This window comes from Antechinus flavipes, chromosome 2 (genome assembly GCF_016432865.1).
Source record: "Antechinus flavipes isolate AdamAnt ecotype Samford, QLD, Australia chromosome 2, AdamAnt_v2, whole genome shotgun sequence".
In the NCBI taxonomy this organism is placed as follows: Eukaryota; Metazoa; Chordata; class Mammalia; order Dasyuromorphia; family Dasyuridae; genus Antechinus; species Antechinus flavipes.
The window spans coordinates 329,346,231-329,371,126 of record NC_067399.1 but is presented as its reverse complement, the minus strand read 5'-3'; the positions used below and the strand labels follow the sequence as shown (position 1 = coordinate 329,371,126).

Sequence of the window (24,896 nt, the reverse complement as noted above, 5' to 3'; positions counted from 1 at the left end):
GATTACAATATATGGAGAATAGTTGTTTTAAACTCTATACAAAAATAATTTGAAGGAGGGACTGTGTTTTTCAAAATGTTTAATTTAATAAGCACTTGGGTAGTTATTAAATTATATAGGTGGTTCAGTGGCTAGAATGCTGGGCCTGGACTCAGGAAGAATTATCTTCTTGAGTTCAAATCTGGCTTCAGACATTTAATAACTCTGTAATCCTGGAAAAATCACTGAACCATATTTGCCTCAGTTTCCCCATCTGTAAAATGAGCTGGGAAGGGAAATGGCAAACCACTTCAGTTTTTTGTCAAGACATTCCCACAAGGGGTCAAAAAGAGTCAGACACAACTGAAAAAATATCTGAACAACAAGTACAACAAAATTCCACTAAGAACTTGTTTCCTGTGTTCAAGGCACTGCAGTAGGATCTAGGGATACAAAGATAAAACAAAGTCCAATCCCTGTTCTTACTTTTAGCTACATAATTCTATCGAGGTAGCAGAGGAGATATAATATATGAACTTATATATAAATACAATAATTTGAAGAGAAAGAAAAACACTAACAATTAGGGGCATTGGGAAAATCCTTCTGCTCAAGGTGAGCTGAAGGAAACTAAGGCCTATAATAAGAGGTGAAGGTGATGAGGTAGCATATTTCAAGCATTACCTTGTTCAAAGGTTGGGAGGTAAGAAATTGCAGGATCACAGAGCTAGAAGCCATCTATTTCAACTCCTTCATTGTTCAGATAAAGAAACTGAAGTCTAGAAATGTGATTAGCTTGTCTAAGAACATAGAGGGTTAAATAGCAGAGGAGATTAGAACTGAATTCTTCAGATTCCAAACCCAGTGCTCCTTCCATGGTACCAAATAAAAAATGAAGTGTCCTATAATACTACACTAGAAATATAGCATGTAGAGTATAGATACCCTAGCAATAACTATTTACCAAGTGCATTACCAATAGGAAGGGACTTTTTTTATTGTTTTCATTCAGTCGGATCCAACTCTTCATGACCATATTTGGAGTTTCCTTGGCAAAGATTCTGGTGTGGTTTGCCACTTTTTTCTCCAGCTCATTTTACAGATGAATAAACTGAGGCAAATATGGTTAAACAATTTGCTCGGGATCACAGTTATTAAATGTCTGAGGCCAGATTTGAACTCAAATCTTTCTCTGACTCCAAATACACTATTTTATCTACTGCACCATCTAGCAATAAGTATTTTTTAAGTATATAACTACCAATAAGAAACTTATCTATTACATACTGTAAAAAATAAAGTAAGTCTACATGTGAATTTTTGTAGCCATGTTTCAAGAATCTATAATCTTGTTATATAAATACACCCTCTAACAGGATAAGTCACAAACTACCCATGCCATCTCATCTCATTTGACTTTTGTTCAAATTTTCTCTGATAAATCCTCCAGGGCAGGGTTAGGTGTGGGGTGGAGGGAAAAATGCAGTCCACTCTATGTCCTAGATACCTTCCTCCAGATTTTTTCATATTATGTTGGCACATGGGTTTGTCATTTGTTCTTTGCTCAGAAAATTTTACATCCCCATAATAATGAATAACTCTGTTTTGGACTCTCCAAAACCTGCCCTGAGAATAGAACTTCTATTTTCAGTGAATGAAATAGATAATAGAGGTCAAAAATTACCCAGAGAAAATTTTAAAAAGAAAAGTCTCTCAGCTTTCTTAGCCATCACAAGTATATCAGGGACTAACCAAAGCCTTTTGCCTATATGAAATTATGCTGTCTTCCAATGAGAAGAGAGTTCATTTAAATTACTTTTCCACTATCAATCATTAGAAAATAGATCACTTGTCCTTCAGTCTCTATCATGAAGAATACTCCAAATATCACAGTTTAGCAGTATCCCCGCTTTACATTCAATACTAGAGTAAACTTCTCAAGATACTAAAAACAAACTTCCCCCATCAGATGATACAAGAATTAAACAGATAATTATATTAGACTTTCAACTCCAAATGAGAAATATTAGGGACTTCATTTGACAGGAGAAAATGGTCAATTTTATTTTTAAAGAATGTCTGTCTCATAACAACATATATTTGGCTTCCAATGAAGAATAATCAGTGGCTGCCTTTTTATGAATAGATGTAAGCAACAGGATTCCATCAAAGTATGTTAAAAGACTAATCAAATGTCCCAGCTCTATTATCATTACTCACATCTATTACACCACAGAGAGAATAGTTAATTAATATAAATGAGATTGCCAAATAGTCTGATGAGAATAGTTTGTTACTAACTTCACAAAGGGGAAAGATAAATGAGTGTATTTCATTGACGTTTGTGCACTCAGGCAATACTTCTAAACCAAAATTTACAGATTTTCAAATGAATGCACAATACCAATTGAATAAGAATTGTGGCAGAGAGATAACAAAACTGAAGACATGGTCCCAATCCTAAAGCAGCTAACAAATGAAGGTGAGATTATATAACATGGAAAAAGGAAAAAAAAAGGCAACTTCTACACAATAATGAATTTAACTAATATAGTATAGGCATTGTTCATAAGGGTTGAAAGGATGCCAAGAGGATGGTCAAGAGAAAAAGAAGCTTTCCTGAGTTTTTGAGCCAAGATTTGAAACCTGAGAAGGCATAATGATTCCAGATTGGGGAAAACTCAAAGAGGATTAGATAAGTTCTGTGTCTGTGGTAGTGAAGGAAGTCAGTAAGCAAACAGATTTTTAAAGTAATGGTCAATGTGTAGTTGAGACAGGAGAAGGGTGCATGATTTGGTTTTGGGCCTGAAATATCAGGTAGAATTTAGTTTGGAGATTTTAGACAAAGAGAGTGCCTAAAGATCCTTAAGAGCATGAAAGTAAAATGATGAAAATAGTAATCCAAGAAGAGAATATTCAATACAATAAGGAAGACAGGAGGATTAAGAGGCAGAAGGCAAGGATTCTATTGCAATAATCCATACCTAATGTCAAGAGAACTTGTATCAATGTGATAACTACAAACAGGGTGTAAGCTTGAGAGGCTGAAGAAACAATATGATTAACTTGGTGGTAAATAGGGTGCAAAAAGTGAGGGAGAAATAAAGTAAAGGAAAAAGTCAAGACATTTGCTCCTAGAAAGAATGACAAAATGGTAGTACCTTTGAAGAACACATGTAAAATTAGGAATTGTTGCAAGTAGAGGTAAAGGGAACACATTAAGGTGGTAAGCTCAGTTTCTGTCATTTGGAGTTTAAAAATTTTTTATGTAGAAACGTGATTAGTGACATGGACAAACATAAGATGAGAGGAATGAGGGCTATAAATCGAGATTTGGGAGTCACCTGCATAAAAGTGGTAATTAAAACCATACATGAGTAAGTGTCTTCAGGTCTACATTTAGAGAAAGTAAGTAAGCCTCTTGTTAAGTAGCAATTAGGATTAAAGGGCAAAGAAAAGAAGAGCCATATAGAAGAGAGAAAAAATATCAGCGCACAGACTCTTGGAGGACATGAGTGACAAAAGAGAATGTAAGAAGTAAAACTTCAAATCAAATCAAATCAAATCAAAAAGTACTTACTTGTCGATGCTAGATTTTGTATCAGCAATCTTATTGAGGCTGGAGAGCTTGAATCCATATGCGTTGCCTCTCTGACCTTTATTCATGTAATTTCCAAAAGCCAGGACTACTTCTAACAATTGCCGTAAGGCAGTGCTTTTCAGCACCTCCTCTGACCCAATTCGAATCGCTTAAAAACAAAATACAAACTATGAAGTTTCAGTGCTTTCTATACTTCATACATATGAACAACAACAAAAGTTTTTTTTTTTTTTTTTTTTTTTAATTTGGACTATTATACTATTAGTACAGTATCTAACTGGTGAAATAGATTGCTAGCTGTGGAATCAGGAAGACACTTTTCCTCAACTCAAATCTGGCATCAGGCATTTTACTACCTATGTGACCCTGAGCAAGCAACAAACTTATTTGTTTCCGTTTCCTCATTTGTAAAATGAACTGGAGAAGGAAATGGCAAACTACTCCAGGCTAGTTAGTGACTATTTTTGGAAATTTAAAAGCCAAAAGCAAAATGTGAAGAGGAGAGAAAGGGGATGACTAAGATCACCTATCAGTGTTATTAATGTCAACACTAGAAATGCTACAAGATTTAATCTTGATCTTCTATCTAAATACTAATTAATAAATGTCAGAACATCACTTACAGAGATGACATCTTCTATTTTCAAATTTATTAATAAATATTTTCCCATCCTTCTGAACGAGATACCATTATCCCCATCCCAATGATGAAACTGGCGAGTTTGTCTCACATGATGTTGTTAGCAGTGTTAGGTCTGAAATTCTCCAGAGGATTCTCAATTTCAGGCTTCCCTTTCATAGTTAATTGATAGGCAGGTATTTTATAAATATTTCTGATATTTCAAAATTATATATAGATTTTCTTTTTCCAATAGCATCACTAACATAACAGTACTGTAGTGGGGAAAAAAATCAGGAAAAGACTTTGATATGATGTAGCTCATTATATAGTTTTGCAAATTATGTGCTTATCCTTTTTCTCAACAATGGTAAACACAGGAAGAGAATATAACACTGTTGGTCCACGAGATGAATGTTAGTTCTGTCTCTTAGCACCACCATAAAAGGGATCTACTGTTCTTGCACACAAGTTTATACATGGCAGAAAGAGTCACCAGGGTTTCTATTGCTTTCATTGTAAAAAGTGACATGAAATACCTGACTGCTAGAAAATTGATAAACACTATTGTTAGTCTTTAAGCCAGACCCATTCATTTACCTTCAACTTTGGGTTTAACTTCAGCTACACGCTCTGCAAACTTCTTTTTGAAGTATAAAGATTGTAACCTTTGCTGATAATGGTTTATTCTGTAAAAGCAAACATAGGCTAATTAACATTTATTTGATATCAATGCCTTTATGAGGAAAGGAAGAAAGCAGGAAGGGGTTGCTACCAGACATTCACAATGGCTCTCAGGGAGTGTAACAGAAGGTAATCTGCCAACTTTGCTTTGAGAGGATGTTTTCCACACTTTGACCTGAGTTGGGGAAAAAGGTGTGCAAAACTCTCTGACTCAAAACAATCAAAGGTAGTAAATGGTTTCAGATGAAAATTTGTTAGCCACTGTGAAACAAAGTTACCACCACACATACAGAACTTAGAAAGTCTTGGACATTTATGCACAGAGAGAACAAAAAATAATACATTTTTGTAGTTAGATGGAAAATTTAATAACTTGTAAATAGAATCTACTATTTAACACACAGCCTATGGCAAAACTGTTTAGTATCTTCAGTATACCCTCATTACACCTGGGTCTTTGGTCTTAGAACCTCATTACTGCAGCATGCTCTCCAAATACAAAGGCCTTCTCTCTCCTCATTTCCACTGTGAACAATTAGCTGAAAAATCAATCTGTATTTAGAAGATGTGTTGAAAAGTGACTCCAGATAACAATTTGTATTTTATCAATGAGAAAAAATTTGTGGCTAATATTAGTGAACTATTTCAGGCCTAGGAGGAGGACAAAATATCCCAGATCACAATATGTAGTTGACCAATGCGTTTTTCTAATTATTCATTTGGCTGGACCTTGTTATATGTCTTTATAGCAAAATAGGATTGTAAATTTTCCTTGTTCTCCTCAACAGTCGACATCTAAAGAGGATATATAGTACAAACTGAGCTCTACTCTTAGGCTTTTATGAGAAGAGTTTGTTTCTAATCTAATCCAAATATTTAGAAACCCATGGTTCCTTTGGGTAGTTCTGGACTGACTTATTTTGATATAAACTATTTCTCAGATTAGAGCAGTCTCTTGAGCATCCATGGGCCATAGTAAACAACATGGACCCAAGCCAGTGACCTACCTCCTGCCTTGGTCTGGGAAAAAACCTCCAGAGCATCAATACTGATAAATGTGACCCCACATATGTGAGAAGGGTAGAGAGGGAAACAGTATTAAAAAAAGAAAACAATAATGGCATAGGAGAAAATTAGTATTGACCTGGGGCAAACTTTTAAGATTTATTTCTAGCATAATAGACAAAAGACAAAAGAATATATTTTAAGAACATAAAACTTCAATCAAGAAGGCATCTATATTGCATATCAGCCATATTATTGTTTTAGATGCATATTTGCATACAGATAAACGTATTTGCATAAATATATGTGTCTGAATATGTGTGGGAATATATGCATGTATATAGTTATGTGAGTTTATGTGTATACCTGTGGGTGGATATGATGTATATGTGTGTGTTTAAATATGCACATATACATACATACGTGTGTGTGTATGTATGTATGTATAAATATATCTGTGCTTAACTATAGCCTGCTAGGGAGAGGTGGGGGGATGAAAAGGGAAAAAAGAATAAAATAAAAAGTGTTCAGCAGAGAACAAAAGAATAACCTACAAAAAAGCAAAGAAGGACACTCATAAAAATGATATCTTCTATTTTTATATATGCTTTCTTGAAATGGAAATTTGTTATATATTTTGTATCCTTCCTGATATTCTGCTGGACACATGACAGTATTTTGTTTTGTTTTCCTTTTGTGTTTTTTTTCTATTCTGTTTTTTCTTATTTTCTATTTAGTTCAATAATTTAAAAAAAAAATAATATAAAACCAATACCAAACAATTCTGAATGAAGAAGAGTTTAGAATACTGTGAGATTTCAAATGGAAATTTCTCACTTACATAGTTAAGCTGGTTCTATAACATAAATTGTGTTACTCTAATTTGAACTCATAGAATAATCTAGGTCTAGCTACACAAATATATCCCTGAACTCAAAGCAATTATTTCTTAGTGACAACATCACACTCAGGGAGATTAAATGACAACTGAACTAATTCTAAGTATGCTCCAACATACCGGCTCATTTCAAAAAGAAATCTATCAGCTTTTGCCATCCGATCCAACTCATGCTTGTGCTCCTCCAGTAGGTCAATATCACTTTTTTCAGGAACAAATTTCAGGAGCTAAAAGAAATACATCAAAAAACATGTTTATGAACTTCTTCTCCCCCACCAGTCTAGATTTTTCCATCTCTTAGTTCCTTAAATTTCTGATATCCTTATAGTTTTTGCCATATTTAACAATTTATCATATTATCCTCTAATTATTTATAACAATAATATGTTGTGCTTTATATAGTGCTTTAGAATCTGCAAAGCACTTTACATATCTTATTTGACTTTGTGAGGTAGGAATTATTATCATCCTCATTTTAAAGATGAGGAAATTGAGATGGAGAGGTATATATATTTGGCCAAGATCACACAGCGAGTAAGTTATTGAAGGGTGATTTGAATTCAGGTCTTTTTGAGTCCAACAGTCTTCTTTCCATTGAGTCATTCAAGCTCCTTTTTCCCAAAACTGGATTGGTTTTTCTAGAGGAGAGGGACTAAGCTTTATTCTCCTATATCTGACACAATTCTGAGCCAGATAATAATTAAAACCGTTTGATTTCAATAGCAAATATTAAAAAAAAAAAAAAGATATGGGGCATGTGTCTCATTCATAGCTGTAGCCCTGAATAAGCCTTTCGAGAAATTATCAATATAAATGGGTGTATCTCTAGGGCATTTGCTTTGGAAAAAAAAATCTAAATAATTATCCATAAGTTTATATATTCAAAAAAGAAGAGACAACATTAGAAAAGAGAACAGATTCTCTAGACATTTGTATAACTTCTTGCTTTGGAAACCTGTCATTATTACAAACCTATTGCCCACTACATAACAAGATATTATGCTGGATTTTGGAAACATCAAGATGAAAAACACAGCCCCATCCTTTAAGGAACTTATAGTCTAATCAAGATGATATGACATATATAAAACAAATATAATACAGGGGACTATATGATGTGGTAAACGACAAAGCCCCTTAAGAAAATCTGAGGATGGAAGATCATTTTCAGTTTGGGGAAAGGGATGGTCAAAGTTTCATGGAGTAAGGCCTTGAAGATTTCAATGAAGCAGATGAAGTATTTTCTAAATATTAAGAAAGGACCATGAAAATGCATTGGGGTCAGCAAGTAGAGGATGAGGAAAAGGAATTGTATGAAATAAGGTTAGAAGGGTAAGTTAGGGCCATAAAGAAGAAAGCATTAGATTCTACTACAGGAAGAAGCTCTTATATCACTAGTCAGTGTGTGATCATCATAGCAATGTTCTCTCTTTCCCCAACAAGGAAAACATCAACATTCTCTAAAAGGAAGAATAATTTGAGATCCTTTGCTGCCACTTTTATCTCAGAGTGGTACTGTTGGTTTCATATTACAAGTCCCATGGGCAGATTCACTGTCCTTTTCCTGTCCTATTATGCAAGGTTAAGTAAACTGCTGGTTCTTCTCCAACATTTCATACCTGATGCTTTTGGAAGAGCATTTAGCAGCTTCTCATATTCAACCCAAACACATTCAAAACTTCATCAAATCACTTACATGCCTTTGAACTTTCTAGCTTTCACATGTTGTGGTTGCTTAATTTTGTTACCAATTGTTAATTTAATACATGCTTTAAAAAACAGATAACTATAAAAGAAGTTCAAAGTTTCATATAAAATCATCTTGTCTATTCTTTGTATTTTACAAGTTTACCAAGTTTACAATAAAATAAAAAATTCAATTTTAAAAAATTATGAATTTTTATCTGTTAATTTATAGGGCAAGCTTGTATATTGTAAGAAAGGATTCATAAACAAAACTTAGTCTTAAAAGGGCATTTTGGCACTTTGTAAGTTTGAGATCTGTATATGCAATATAATGGTTTACTTAGTGAGTCAAATGAATTAACACTTCAATAAGTTCAGGACTTGGGGAGATGCTAAAAATGAATTTTCTAGAGTTTCTAGAACTAGGTGAGGTAGCTAATGCTAGATCTAAATTCAGGAAAAAACAAGTTCAAATCCAGTTTTAAGATATTGATTAGCTGGGTGATTCTGGGTAAGTCATTTAACCTGTGTCTGCCTTAGTTTTCTTCACTATAAAATGGGGATAATAGTAGTATCTATCTCAGGGTTATTATGAGAACTACATAGTATATACGTAAAAGGACATAGTATAGTGTCCATCACATAGCAGATGCTTAGGAAATGCTCATTTCTTTCTTTTCTTCTTTAAACAACTTCTGATGGTTACTTTTCTTACCAAGAAACATGGACTGCCATGCTCTCTCTACCACAAATTGCTTTTCCATCAGAATTTTATAAATGAAAGTTACCTTAGAATTCATTTCCCCAACTCATTTATTAAACATAAGGCATCAACAAAGATATTTTGCTTAAGGTCACAGAGCTAATTAATTGCAGGGCAGTATTTGACTATCTCTGTCTCCTAGCCTGCTCCTTTGAGTTGATAACAGGGCATTGATTATGTGCTTTCCTTCCACTAGAATTACCTGTTCTCTTCCCCATCCTCAACTATTTTATGTATTCAACAGAGTTGGCTACTATGGTCACAGATGGATTTCAAATTCTCTATTCCACATTGCCTTTTAAATCAAAGCATGATTTGGGAAAAATTGCTTCTCTCCCCACTATTCCCAGACACAGAAGTAAATATGGGGCGGTACAAGTGTATATGAATATATATGAATATATGGATATGTTTGCATATCCATATACAGGACACATACAGAATAAACAAACAGTGATTATGGAGTGGGAGGAAAATTTAAATGGCGATAAAGCTGAGTAGACAAGTTAGGCAAGAGTATAGATGAATAATCAGATTGGAAAGATACAAAGACAGAATTCAAAACAGATTCTATCCTCAAGGAGCTTTGGTATATTCTACTGAGGAATGTAACATATATGTGTAGGTAAATATTAACTTGAGAAAGGAAAGATATAAAAAGAATCAGGTAATATTTCTCATAGAAAGTACTATATAAGCTGACACTCATGGAAAATAGTAGGAGTTTTAAGAAGTAGAGAGGGAGTATCCATGAAGGAAAAAAAATGCCAAGTTTAGGCATTAACTAAGAAGCCAGTCTGACTAGAATGTAGAGCACATAAAAGATCCTGGAAGAGTTGATTATTGTAGCATTGTGGGTAAGTGATCCAATATTTAAGGCTTCCTTTACTTTCAGGTGAGATGGAAGAAGTCACCTGCTTATTACTTACTTTAAATAAGACTGATGAATAAATAACAGGAACTAAGGAGAATTAAGTATATGTCATATTTATTAGGCATATGAGACTTATTTGGCAGATACAAAGAGTAATAAGGAATCAGATGAGTTAGACACTGGACGCTTAACATAGGTAGGCCAAAGAGAAATCTGGAAAGCATGAGGTAAGAAAATAAGATGGATGAGTAAGAATGGAAGCAGAAATAGGAAAATAAAGCAAGAATGGAAAAATTAGAGAAAAGACAAAACAAAAATAGAGAAGGATAATTTCTACCACAAATTATTGCAAAGGAAGAGATATACAGTGTGCCCCTTTGGCAGATTATATTTCATTATACCGATATCCTGACAAGTGTCTTTTTGATGTGTACTCTATTTGCATTTCCTGCTTCTTTGGCAGGGTTTTGAAATATTTTCACTCAAGGAGGAATTTTGCTGGATATAGTTTCACTGTAAATGGATCTTGTGGACTACCTTATTCATACAGGCTGAAAGTCTTAAGAAGAAAACAGCTTTTCAAACGGACATTTTCCCAGGACAAGTAGCTTTTTATCAAGGAATTGGAACGCAGTATCCTTTGTAAAAGGAGGGTATCCTCCTAAAGCTGTTTATTTTTATTTGAAAAGATCAATTCCTGTCTGTCATGTCACAGTTTTATGTTTTGTTTGGCAAGGGAAGCTTAGAACAAAGTGTTGTACAAAAATACATTTTAGGTTCATTTTAGGTTCTTTTCCAAGGTATTCATACAGAAGGAAGCCTAGTGAACTTGTATTTACTTTTAATCATTTGGCTAAATGACTCAAATAAAGGAACCTTAATAGTTGGAAAAGATCCTCGAGATTTAGTCCTATTCTGCCATTTTCAGGTAAGAAAATTACCCAAAAAGACAAGGTGACTTGTTCAGAATACCACAGGTTAGGTTTCTAATTCCATAGTCTATTTTCTATTACCTAGCAGCCATGTTAAATTTTCCATAATTGATGGTTGTCAGAACTTCTGTTTCTGGCAATTTTAGCCAAGGTAATTGCAGGGAGTGGTGATATGCTGGGACAATAAAGCCACAAAGAAGTTGTGACAATCATCTTAAAGAGCAGGTTAACTTAAGGTGTGTCAACTTCACGCCTCCTTAACATTCCCTGCTGTCTTTTATGAAACATTTTATGATGGCACAATGAAAAATTAAGAATAATATATATATACGCAAACACATACACACACATAAGATGATGGAGCCAATTTATTTAAATATTTCAGGCTCAGTATTGAACAGCATAAATTAAGCAATATAAAACTTTCTACAATCTGAAAATGTCTAGGTTGGAATTGTAAAGTGCTAGTGAGACCAATATAACAATTTGGACAGAAGCCTCATGTCAATATTTAGGTGTGGAATAGAGTGAGAGAACAAATAACCATGTCAAAATATCACACCCTTCTGCTCCCCCATGCAAAACACCTAAAGATGACTCTCTAATGATGACAAATCAATAACTTCTGTTGCTACTAAAAAGAAAAGGCAAATCCCCTTGAGAATTAAGTAACACACAAATCTGTTTACATAATGCAGATTTATTCCACTAACACCTTACTGTGCTGCCTTAGACCAAAGCTTCTTAAACTATGAGTCATAGATCATGTAGAATGTAGGGGCTGTGAAATTATGACTTATTATCAGTAAATACTTGATTTGTTTATCTATTTTATATAGCTGGGACAGGATAAAAATTTCTTGGGCAAAAAGGGGTCACAAGTAGAAAAAGTTTAAGAAGCCTTGTCTTAGACAACATGAATGGGACTCTAGATTGGTCAAAGACTATTGCAATGAAGTGTGAGCAATGGTATTCTTATGTAACAATCTGGAAAGTCCCCAAGTACAGACTCAGAGATACCGTATCTTTGATCGGAAAACCAGTCTAAGTTCAGAGAAGTTGGAGTTGTCCAACAGATGAAAAAATTTTAAAGTTATAACAATTCACAAAGACTGCCTACTAAGGCACGGAAGGTTTGTGATCAGCATAAAGGAAGAGAGAGGCTTCCTACCAATGAAGTCATAGATCTCTTGAACCACCATTTAAAAGAGTAATACATGAGATACCTCTGTGAAATGGCAGTATTCTACTGCTCACAAACTAAGTGTTAAGTGCCCTGCAAAGGACATGTGGACTTCATAGCAGCTTCAAGAATCCCTAGAAGTTAGGATTCTCAGATCTATTTTTAGAGAAATGTTGCTGATTTAGCACTAGAAGGAGCCTCAGAAGTTAAAGTTAATCAACTCACTCCTTTTAAAGATGAGAAAACTCAAGTCAAGGAGAGTGGAGGGACTTGACTCAATATTCCATAGGCATAAAAGGTAGTCCCATGTTCTTTTTCTTCAAATTCAGGGTTGTTTCTACTGACTCACATAATGCCTCTTCTTATAATTATAAAGTTGATTTTTGAAACCAAGTGTAATTTAATGTTCTATTGTTTGGCCCAACGTTTTAGCTAGTTGGTGTCAGTTTGGAGCAACACATTTGCTTTCCCTTCCAGCTTTATGTTGTCTGCAAATAAGCACACCTCCTATGCTTTTTATATTGTACAATAATACCACTGCAGAGAAGGCAGGAAATTCTCATCCATTTAATAAAAGAGCAAATTATAGCAAATATAATAGATTTAATTTTTTATTACCCATCATAAAATTAAAGAATAATGTTAATAAATAAAATGTAATGAAGTATTTATGTAGCAATTTAAGATCTGCAAAGCGCTTTATATTTTTACCTGTCAAAACCCTAAGATGTAGGTGCTATTATTATCCCTGTTTTACAGATGAGGAAACTGAGGCATAAAATTCTCAAATGACTTTTTTAGGGTCTGGGCAGGACTTAAACTCAGATATTTCTGACTCTAGGCTCTGACCTTGTAACTGCATCATTTAGCTCTGAATAGCACAGAAAATTCCTTTTTAACCTCTCCTATAATATCTATTGAGGTAATAACTCCTTTGAATTACCAAGTGAACCATAATATTATCTGTACAGATTTCAACATATTCACTATACCATCTAGTGGTGTAATGAATATGCCTAGAAATTCTTTATTAGAGTTGGAATGCACTGTGGTTCAAGACTTGCTCATTGCAGAGATAATTCTTTTACTAGAAAAGGTCAGATTTTTCTCTAGCTCCTGGTCTCTCTTGAAAAATCAGTTTGGAATTTGTGCTATGAAGTGCAAGAGTATTTGTGACTCACTTGTTCCAGCATGTCCTTTGGTAGGTCTTCCTGTTCATCCATGGTTAAAATTGCCCGTTTGATTTCATCATTGGATAATTTCAGCCTATGGAAGAAAAATCATAGATTTTTTTGAAACATCAAGAAAATAGGTTTCAAAATGAAAAATTAATGAAGAAGATATTTACTCTTATGCTTTAGCTATTGATGCTGAAGTATTTATTTTCTTTAATGAATTCATTTCCTGAAAATATGACATTTAAAATGGCATCTTGAAGCTGTTTTATTTTATTTCAGGACTCTGTCTTAGAATATTCTGTCACAGAAAACAAAACATTTATGTCCCACCCATTAAAGCCACAGGGTTGTTATTAATCTGTCCAATGAACTTAAAAAAAAGTTTTATAAGTATTTCAATATTGGTTTCCTAAGCAATTCTATATATTTTATTTTATACAATCAAATACATTGTGAGAAGGGCTCCATAAGCTTAAATGAATTAGAAAAAAAAAGTCCATTATTTAACAACAATTTAAAAAGATCAGGAACTTCCCCTTCACTGAGACTCCCAATTAGGTTTGAAGATTTAAAAAAAATACAGTTTTATTGTACAAACTTACTAATTTTGAGATTAGGACACCACTTCTACACAATGACTAAGAAATGTACATAAGAACCTGAATTACATCCAGCAACTTCTGCTTGTTTTCATTTTGTGAACTATTTAAAGCTCCTAAAAATGTCAAAAATCTGAGTATATGCCCATCATTTGGAGAATGGCTGAATAAATTGTGGTATATGACTATTATTGTTTAGTAAGAAATGACCAACAGGATGATTTCAGAAAGGCCTGGAGAGACTTACATGAACTGATGTTGAGTGAAACGAGCGGGACCAGGAGATCATTATATACTTCAACAACAATACTATATGATGATCAATTCTGATGGACCTGGCCCTCTTCAGCAATGAGATGAACCAAATCAGTTCCAATGGAGCAGTAATGAACTGAACCAGCTACACCCAGCGAAAGAACTCTGTGAGATGACTAAGAACCATTACACAGAATTCCCAATCCTTCTATTTTTGCCCACCTGCATTTTTGATTTCCTTCACAGGTTAATTGTACAATATTTCAGAGTCTAATTCTTTTTGTACAGCAAAATAATGGTTTGGACATGTATATTTATTGTGTATTTAATTTATACTTTAATATATTTAACATCTACTGGTCACCCTGCCATTTAGGGGAGGTGGTGGGGGGAAAGAGAGGAAAAATTGGAACAAAAGGTTTGGCAATTGTCAATGCTGTAAAATTACCCATGCATATAACTTGTAAATAAAAAGCTATTAAAAAAAATTTTAAATGTCAAAAATTAGGAATGGATTTAAAAAAATTGGCCATATTTATCTTGTCAAGTGCCAAGTATTAGCAAATCTTTAAAGCAGAGAAAAACATATTCACAAATTCGGTTTCTGTTTGCCCATTTGTGAATCTCAGAGTTCTATTTTCATAGATTGACTTAATTAAGATGTTTGCTTTGATTACCAGAGTTGGCATATGAAAGTGTTACCTGGTTTAGATCTCTGCTATGAAATAAAAGTTATGAAGTTCAAATATTTGTGGAAATTAAAATACTCAAGTTTTGTTGTTCTTGAGTTGTTTTAATCATGTCTAACTCTTTGATATTGGAGTCCATTTTCTTCTCCAGCTCATTTTACAGATAAAAAAACTGAGGCAAATAGCTTGTCTAAGGACATATTTTAACTCAGAAAACTTTCAAGTGGGACATCTCAGATGATTAGTTTCAATAATAGAAGCATTACCAGAATTACTTAAGTTGTTAACCATTTTGCCCTGTTACAGACAAAGGGATTATGATCTATTTATTTTTTTCAAGTCCATTGAATTACTTTGTCATCCATATCAAGGATCAAAGATTTGTACTTTCACAGGGTAGTCCTAAAAATGGATCATATTTAAGACTGGCCTTCATGGGAAAAAAGAGAGCAATAATAGAGAAACTTTTATAAGTCAGAAAGTTATCTTTTTCTCTCTTATGGTAGAAGAAGATCCTGTTATTTTCAATATTCTCACAGATGGTATACAAGAAAGTATCCAAATGAATAAGATTCACAGACCTGTAGCTTGATATTTCTTCCATCAGTTATCCAGAAATACTGTTACTCTTTAAGTTAATAATTAGCACCAATAAAGCATTTTTCATTTTTCAAAGTATCATATTGCATTTATTACCATTTATATTCAAAAAATTGTAGGTTGCAATAAAAGAAACACAAATTTCTTCTAATCCTTCCTTCATTTCCTTATAACTCATCACATCAGTAATGAAATTATAATCCTTAAGATTCCACAACACATTTAATTTACATTTGTCATGGCTCAGTGGACAGAGCTTTGGGCCTAGAGTTGGAAAGACCTGAGTTCAAATCCTCAGATACTTAATAGTGATTCTAGACAAGGCATTTAACCTCCACTTTTGCCTCTGGAGAAGGAAATGGCAAACCACTCTAGTATTTTTGTCAAGAAAAAGCCATGGATAGTATTAGTGTGATATGATCCACAGGGTCACAAAGAACTGGACACAATTGACAATATATTTTATAATATAATTCTTTGTATATATGTGCATTACCATATAAGTGAGTAAAAATCTCCTTGAGATCAGAGACAGTTTTTAATTTGTTTGGTCTTCTGTTGTTGTTCTTTTTATTCCTAGCATTTAGCATGTTGTCTGGCACATAGCAGATGCTTTATAAAACTAGCTGAATACCTTAACTAAATTTAGTGTTTCCTACCTATTACCATATTCCATAATCTACATGATTTAAGTACTTAATAATTTTTAATTAATTGTTACAAGACAAAGAAATACATATGGAAAAAAATGACTTTATATATAGGTCAACAAGACCTATATAGAAAATCATCTAAGAAAGGAAAGATAAGGGAAAGAGATGCAGGATTGTGAAAAGGTGATCTAGGGTTAGATAGGCTGGTGCCATGGTCAATTGAAATTTCTCCAAATTTTGGACCAGATTCATTAAAAGAGATTAAAAAAAAAAAAAAAAAAACTCATAGCTTTTAAGCCAGAACTTACAGCTTTCCTTCCAAACCCTCTCCCTTCCTCTACATCATTCTCGTAATTAAAGTAGTGAAGCAGAGTACGAGCTTATCTGCTTAAAAAATATTCACACACTATATCTTATAAAGGAGTTTGTTAACAAAGAAAGCGGCAACAGCAAGCCCATAGTTCTGGACCAGAACCAACCATTGTACTTAGAGTACTCTAGAAATCTTTATGTCATCAACATGTTCATATGAAAACCTTTAAACTTATTTATGGCTAAAATTAAGCAGAGTTAGTTTGGGCAGACATGACAGGAAGACTATTGTCATATTACATATCTGTAATAGAAATGGGCTCAAATCAAATCAATACATCCTAGATAGCTAAACTGTTGTGTGCACACTAACCAAGTCAACAAGCATTTATTAAGTGTTTATTTGCTGCTTAGGTTCTCTTTCTTATGTTTAACATATAACAGAAAGAAATATGATCACTTTTGGAAGGAGGCAGAAAGAAAACTGCAGCTGGATAGAGGGTTAGATCTGCAGTCATCTTCCTTCCATCAAATACAGCCTTAGAAACTTACTAGCTGCATGCCACTGGGATAGTCACCTAACCCTGTTTGTCTCAGTTTTCTTATCAGTAAAATGAGCTGGAAAAGAAAATGGTAAATCACTTCAATAGTTTTGCCAAGAAAATTCCAAATGAAGTCATGAAGAGTCAAACACTGTTGAAAATGTCTGAACAACAAAAAGAAAATAAAGGGGCAACAAGTTATTTAAGGAAGGTTTAAATTGCCATTAATGAGAATCAACGGGATGTGAAAAATGTATATAAGGATCAAGAGGACGGTTTTGCTTACAAGAAAAAAGTAATTCTGTGTCCTTTTCACACAGAATTGAAGAAACCCTTTTATGGCTTAGCTCTGGAACTGCCTTCTGTTTTGTATTTAAAAGAAATGGAGTCAAAAAAATCATAGAGTTGAGAACAATGAGTACCAAATTTGCATTTCATTAGTTCTCCATATGGACCACAGAATTTCTTCCTTTTGAAATTGTATATATGTGACCTCCAGAGACTGTCTGGACTGAACTCAACCTGAGGAACAATTTGAGCTTCTCTAAAAATGGGGAATACAGAAACTTAAGAACTCCAGAAATGTGACTTATCTTTTAATCACCCCTTGGCCAGCTGAATGAAGATAAAGAAGCAAGTTTCACAGGGAAGGCCATGGGAAAGTCTACAATACTATGAATTGGTAGTTAGTTCTAAATGTCAAGAAATGACTTTGTGAGTGATAGTTTAAAATTTCCAATCTTCATTCCTCTAACTTATCAATAAATACATAACAGAATTCTGAAAAGGTGGAAGATTACAACTTTTGAAAGTCGTTCCCAAGCCTCTTAAAATTATTCTCTTCCTTCATTTGATTATCTTCAAATTATATTACAATTGCAAATAACTATGTGCAAAGATGATTTATATGGATGTAGAAATAGCTATATTTAAGATATGTCTATATATGTTTCCATAAGATATATAAATGTAAATATATCTACATATATCTTGTCTGTACATAGCTATTTGCAGATATGTTTCCTATATTTCCTATTTGCAGTATATTTTCTAGACTTGCTGAGACAAAAGATTTTTTTTTATATCTTTTTAGCCTCAGTGCCCAGAATACAATAAATAAATATTTTCTTGCTGACTTGAAGTTTAGCTTTTTTTTTTTTTAATAAAGCAGAAAGATAAAAGAAATAGCTTTCAATACTATTTTACATACTAAATAGTTATTGTTGTCATTTCATCTGTATCTGATTCTTCATTACCTTATTTGGGATTTTCTTGGTAAAGATACTAGAAGGGTTGCCATTTCTTTCTGTAGTTCATTTTATAAGTGAGAAAACTGAGGCGAACAGGAGCAAGTGATTTGCCCAGGGACACATAGCTAGAACTCACAAAAATGAGCCCTCCTGCCTTCAGACTTAGCCTTTATTTACTACACCACCTATCACCCCGTACCTAACAGTACCAAATGTTTTAATAATTTACCATGAAGGTTGAAATTAAATTTAAAGTTGAATTGAAATTGCCTATTAAGCAAATTAAAAATATGAAGTCACCTCAGTGTTTTAGTCTTAGATTTGTATTAGACACTTGAAATTCAAAGTAGATTGATTCAGGTTCTCCTATTCTGTTATGAACATTTTCTTCCAAGCCTCAAAATTGGAAGGAACCTCAGAGGGCAGGTCATTCTTTATTCACTGTATGAAATCTGTATAAAATCTCTGCAGGTAAGGTAAAGACCTGTTCCCTACCTCTATAAAAAAAAAAAAAAGTGAGGGGAAAGAGAACAATGGGACACTTTTATGGTTTACTGTACTCAAGTTGCAGACATTAAACTGTCTGGGAAAAAATATGGCAAGACACTTCATAAAAATGTATTTTATATGGTTTCATTTTGCAATATAAACCCTGTCTCTAAATTTTTTTGAAAGCTGTTTTAGGGAATAAAGCAGACTAAGCTATATAGTTCTTGCACATATGTATGTGTGTGTATATATTTATATGTAGAAAAATTCTTTTTCTAAAACTATTTTTGTGTAAAGTTAGGGGTGTGTGTGTGTGTGTGTGTGTGTGTGTGTGTGTGTGTGTAATTCTTGGTCACTTTAGTGAAGGCCAGACAAATGAGTACTTGGAGTTTACCCAATGTTGTTAGTCCTTTTTCCTATCCATGTCCAATTTTTTCTCAGTCTCTAATACCATAGAGTTGGCATTTCAAATCTATGTCAATCTCTTTCTGTACCTATGAGTGATCCCCTCAGAAAGGCAATCTGCTGAAAAAGAAAGGAATATGAAGGCCTGAGTCAAATTCCTTTTCTGTCATTTATTCCTTATTAGAACCTGAGATAAGTCACAATACTTAGAGTTGATAACACCCATAGAAATGATTTATTCCAGCCTCTCATTTGCTATATGAAGAATTTCAGAAGTATTGAGAAGTTACTCATCTGAGGTCACTGAAGAAAAGACAAAAGGCAGAATTTGGATTTGAATTCAAGTTCTCTAACTCTAAATGTGGTGCTCTAAAGCTTCTTCCCACTCAAACATCAGATTATTTCATGTTCTATCTTATAATGGACCACTAACACAAATATGGCCCCATCTTCATTACTTTTATCATGTTACTCCTAACAGAAGATATTCTTTTAAATTAGAGAGGTGAAGTTATTTGGGGAAGCAGATTTGACTAATTACTCTCTATGTCCTCCCTGGGCAATAACTGTAAGTGATTGTTAGATATTATGTGTATTTAAATATCATATCCTATATGGTAATAGGTACATGATAATATTTCTAAAACTAAACTTAATTAGTAAAAAATTTTACAGGAAATCAAATCCTGGGCCACTAGACAAGAAAAATTACGGTGTTAGTCACTGGATATCAAACTAAATGATAAGACACGAGATATAATTTACATATCAATCTCATAGGTTTCTGACTCCAAATCACCAAATTTGATTAATTAAAAAAATAATAATTCCTCTTATCTGTACCTTTTCTTTTAACCTCCATTAATGCCAGTTCAGATTAGGCCCTTATCACCTCTTACCTGGATTATAGCAATAGCTTTTCTAATGTCCTTAACTTTACATCTTCTTTCATCAACCCATCCTGGTCAAGGCTTACCAAATGAATTCTCCTTAAAACATTGCTCTCTCGGGTCTTATGAATGTAATAAAACAAATAATGCTACTTAAACTAATATGAAGATTTAGCGCTATGTCAAATTACCAAAGGATACTTTCCAGAGCTGAACAAATTAATAACAAAATTTAATTAGAGGGAAAAAAAGATTTAGATGATCAAGGGAAATGGAGTAGGAAAAAGGAAAGAAGTGAAGGAGGACAAGCATTTCTAGATTTTAAATTAAGCTGTATAAAGCAAGAGTAAGTTATTTGGTAATTACTTGTTTTTTTAAAGTAGATTAGTGGAAAGCATTAGATAAAACAGAATAAGAAATAATTTGTTAGATATTAGTCATCAGTTGAGGAGAGAGAAGAGAGCAGAAGAAAGGAGAGAATTCATAACCATTATGACAGTCTATCCTAATGAGGAATATAAAGCTAAAACAGATAAGTTTGATTATATTACACTAAATAGCTTTCGTATAAATAAAATTAATGGATTTAGATAAAGAGGGGAAACTTATCTATGCCAATATGCTTTGTACTTCTTTGATTACTGGTTATTTGGAACAATCTTTCACAGAAAAACTCAACCATTTGCAATTCTTTTTATAACTGGGTTTGTTTGTTTGTTTTTCATATCCATTGGGATTGATTCTTGGTCTCATGTATTTGCTTAAAAGAAATTGGCAGAAAGAGCTTGAAAAGACTTTTCAATTAATACTTATTAAGTATCAATAGTACCAGGCAACAGGAGCTACAAATGAAAGAAAAATCCCTATTCTATATAGAAACTTCAAATTCAAAAATCTCTAGATCCAGAATCCATAATTTGGTCCATTCTACCTATCCAATCTTATTTCTCATTAATTGCAAACATTGGTTAAATAAGACTGGTGCTAATCCATTTCTGTAACTTTGTCATATTTTTCTTGTCCCTATCCCAAATTTCCTCTGCCTCTTTAAATTATACCATTTCAGGGAACTGGCCTGTTCTGAGGGCTTCTAAGATTCATAAGGACATATACTAAAAATGACCTCTGATTCAGATATACCTCCTCCTTGCACAGGAGACCCATTCATTTTCTAAAATCTTTTACACCTAGAATCTTCCATTCTAGAAACTTACATGCCTCATCCAGTTTTAGCCATTGGTACCTTCCAGTGTACCATTTGTACATTCCAGTGTAACATTAATGGCTGTAGAAGCATAAAACTGATGAACCTTTTCCCCAAAAATCCTACCCTCCTCTCCCCACATGCATTTCTTCCTATAAAACCCTTAGTTCTCTTTAGAGAAACTAAGACATCTTTCTGTTAACAGGTCCAACGTAGGTGATCCTGGAACCAAACTGTGGGAAGAGTTTATGACAATCTGAATATATATAGATGTACACACCTTTAACCTGACTTTTTTCCTCTGGTAAGTAAGCTTTTAGATACAGAATAATAGAAACTCAGAGTTGCAAGAAACTTTAAAAACCATCTAATTCAACTAGAACCTGAACAGGAATCTCATTTATAATCCCTGCCAACCTTAGCCTGAAAACTTCCAAAGATGGGAAATCCACCCATTGCCTCATGTAGCCCATTCCACTCTGGGGGTATTGCTTAAATGTTCAAAAATTTTCCCTCACACAAAGCCCAAATCTGCCTCCCTAAAATTTCTGCCTATTGTTCCTTGTTCCATCCAGATACAAAAGTCGGACCTGCTTTTTATTAAAAAGATTTCAAAAGACTTAAAAACAGGAATTATATCCCAACTAAATCTTTTTTTTTCCCTTCCAGGTTAAACATCAAAGGCCCTTCACCATCCTAATCAATCTTCTCTGGATGTATGTCATTATATCAATGGTATTCCTAAAATGCAGAGACCATGACTGAACACAAACAATTAAACATTTATTAAACATCTACTACTATATATGCTGGACACTGTGTTAAGGACTAGAGATACACACAAGAAAACCAGATCAATAAAAAATTATTACTATTGGGCCTTCCAGAATATGGCCAAAATTGTATTTATAGAACAGAGTCCCTATAATTCTAGAACCTTAAAATTAGAAAATACTTCAGAGATGATTGATTAATCCAATTTATAATTAAAACAAGAATCCCATGTGCAACATTGCTAAGTAATAACTATAGAGGCTTTGCTTAAAGACCTCTGATGAAGGAAATCTCATGAATTCCCCCAAAGCAGTTTATTATACTTTAGGGAAACTAATATGTCACAACAGGTTTCCCCTTTTGTGTGAATTGATGTCATAGTAATAGAACTTTGCCTATATCAGCTACTAATTTATGTCACAAACAGTATAAGTCAGATTTTAATTCATTCCCTTTAAATATGATTAAACTAAGTTTGATCACTTCAAGAGAGTATTTGAGGATCCTTCCAATCCTAAATCATTCTAATCTCTTGATACATTTGGAGATAATAAATTATCATATTAGAATGAAATAACTTTAAAAACAGGACAGGAAAAAATATATTAAAACTCTAAAGCTCAATAATTGTCACTGTCAGCAGCCCCTGGTGAGTACAATCTGTTTGCAAGGAATTAGATCAATGTAATTACTCCCATAGAGATTTTAACTCTATGGCATAAAAATGAAAACTGACTAATCTTTTAAAAAATTTTTTTTCAAATAGTTTCTTCTGAACTTAAATGACATTAAAAAACACAATGGATATAATATAAAAAATTAAAAGATTAAAATTACTTTCAAAAATCTTCAGTTAATTCAGCATTTATATAATAATATATTATTTGTTAGGAGAAGCTAGGTGGTGCAGTAGACAGAGCAATGGGCTTGGAATAAGGAAGAACTGAATTCAAATCCAATCTCAGACATTCACTAGCTATCTGACTTTGGGCAAGTTCACAATTCTTATCTGCCTCAGTTCACTGTATGTAAAATGGGGACATACGAGAAGGAAACTGCAACTATTTTAGTATCTTTATCAAGAAAACTCCACACATGGAGTCACATAAAATCAGAAATAACTGAACAACATTATTTGTCAAAAGAGGCAGGGTACATTATGCACATAAATTGTCTTAAAATTATTTTCAATGGTGACTTCCTTAGGAAAATATATATTCTTCTTTAACACAATAGAGACTGTAAAATAAACTTTAAGGAATGTTCAGGGGGTAGTTTGTGAGTTGAATGAATGAATTCTAGGCAAGCCCAGAAACATGCTTTTCAATTAGACATTGAACTGAAATGTTCACATCAATTTTTCTTATGTTATCAGATTAAAATTTAGTGGCCTAAACTTCTCTGTCCCACACTGCAGAGATAGTTTATGTCTTTAGTAACCCAATGATCAGGCTTCAGTGTTACAAGATAGAGCATAAAATTAATTCTTTGCATTAGAAAGATATTCTTTCAAAAATAATTTTTAAGAACAGATTAAAAAAAGTTTATGTTCCTGAAAGAATTTGACTTATGACAATGTCAATCAGCATGTTTTTGTAGAACTTGCTCAACATGACTTTCCTAATACATTTGAAGCATCTTTATTTTGTAGATTTTTGAAACATTTCCATTAGTCCTCACAATGACTGTGACCATCCTTAATGTGAATTAACATGATGAAGAGAATAAGAGACTAAAGGATTAAATGTGATGGCACAATCCAACTGAGGCTGAAGAAGAATTTGAAATCCTTCCTCTGTTCAAATTTGTATGTTGTATGAATTATGCCCCTAAAGACTGAATTTTGAAAAATTAACATTTTATTTTAGTTTAATCTTTCTTTTTTGGTAAAAAATAACAACAGAAGAAAATATTAAGACAAAATGCCACGAAGGAACTAAAGCTTGAAGGAAGAGAGCAATGACATTTAAAAAGTTAACATTCTAATATTTGTTATAGTACAATTATACAGTGAGCTACCCCACAAACATTTATACACCAGAAAGATAAAAAGGTCAATGAAAATAAAAACTTAGTTTTGTTATATATATGATCTAGATAAAATCACTTTTTGAGTGCCAAGATGAAAACAAATTGTTAACTTAAGGTTTTAAGTGTGTGTGTGTATGTGTTTTTGTGTGTGTGTGTGTTTTTGTGTATGTGTGTGTGTATGAGAGAGAGAGAGATTAAAACATATAAATATTGCTACACTAATTAGTACTACAACACAGAAACATATTGCCCAAAAGGCTTATAATTTTTAAAGTTTACAAAAATATACAGTTGTGAGTCACACAGTCAAATCATTCACTACACTGAATGGTTATATTATAAATGGTTATTACTCAACATTAACAATACCTTGAGAGCAGAATGTTGCAGTTCTGGGCCCTCCGGCCATCAATCACTGAAAGTTCTTTCACTTTGTGTCTGGAACTCAATGTGTCATCAATGGCATCTGTTTCTTTCTATAAAGGGCATGATAGGAATCCATGAAAGTCAAACAATGACATTCTGACCACACACACACACACACACACACACACACACACACACACACGAGTTGTTTTTAATAAGATTTCTTCATATGTCAAAAAAAAAAAAAAGAATCATAAACAAAGACTACAATCTAGCCTTTAAATGAAAAAACAATGAAGATGACACATTTTAAAAACTATTATTTGGAGGTACATACAGTTTGTGATGACAATACAATCAAGCATAAATTATTAATGAGCATTTTCCCTCTCTGTATTTGTGTGTTGTCTCCCCAAGTTCCCTCCCTGAGAGAAC

General features: G+C 33.3%; 1 protein-coding gene across 4 annotated transcripts in view; it reads right to left on the bottom strand.

Moving 5' to 3' along the window:
• The window catches only part of DAAM1 (dishevelled associated activator of morphogenesis 1), a 207,286-nt gene that overhangs the window by 20,816 nt on the left and 161,574 nt on the right, over nt 1-24,896 (bottom strand). For all 4 annotated transcript variants that reach the window (XM_051977752.1, XM_051977756.1, XM_051977753.1 and 1 more), the window contains 5 exons: nt 24,465-24,571; nt 13,406-13,490; nt 6,907-7,013; nt 4,800-4,888; nt 3,560-3,728 (listed from right to left, as the gene is read on the bottom strand). In XM_051977752.1, the coding sequence (XP_051833712.1) occupies nt 3,560-3,728; nt 4,800-4,888; nt 6,907-7,013; nt 13,406-13,490; nt 24,465-24,571 (557 nt within the window). The remainder of the gene's footprint in view (nt 1-3,559; nt 3,729-4,799; nt 4,889-6,906; nt 7,014-13,405; nt 13,491-24,464; nt 24,572-24,896) is intronic.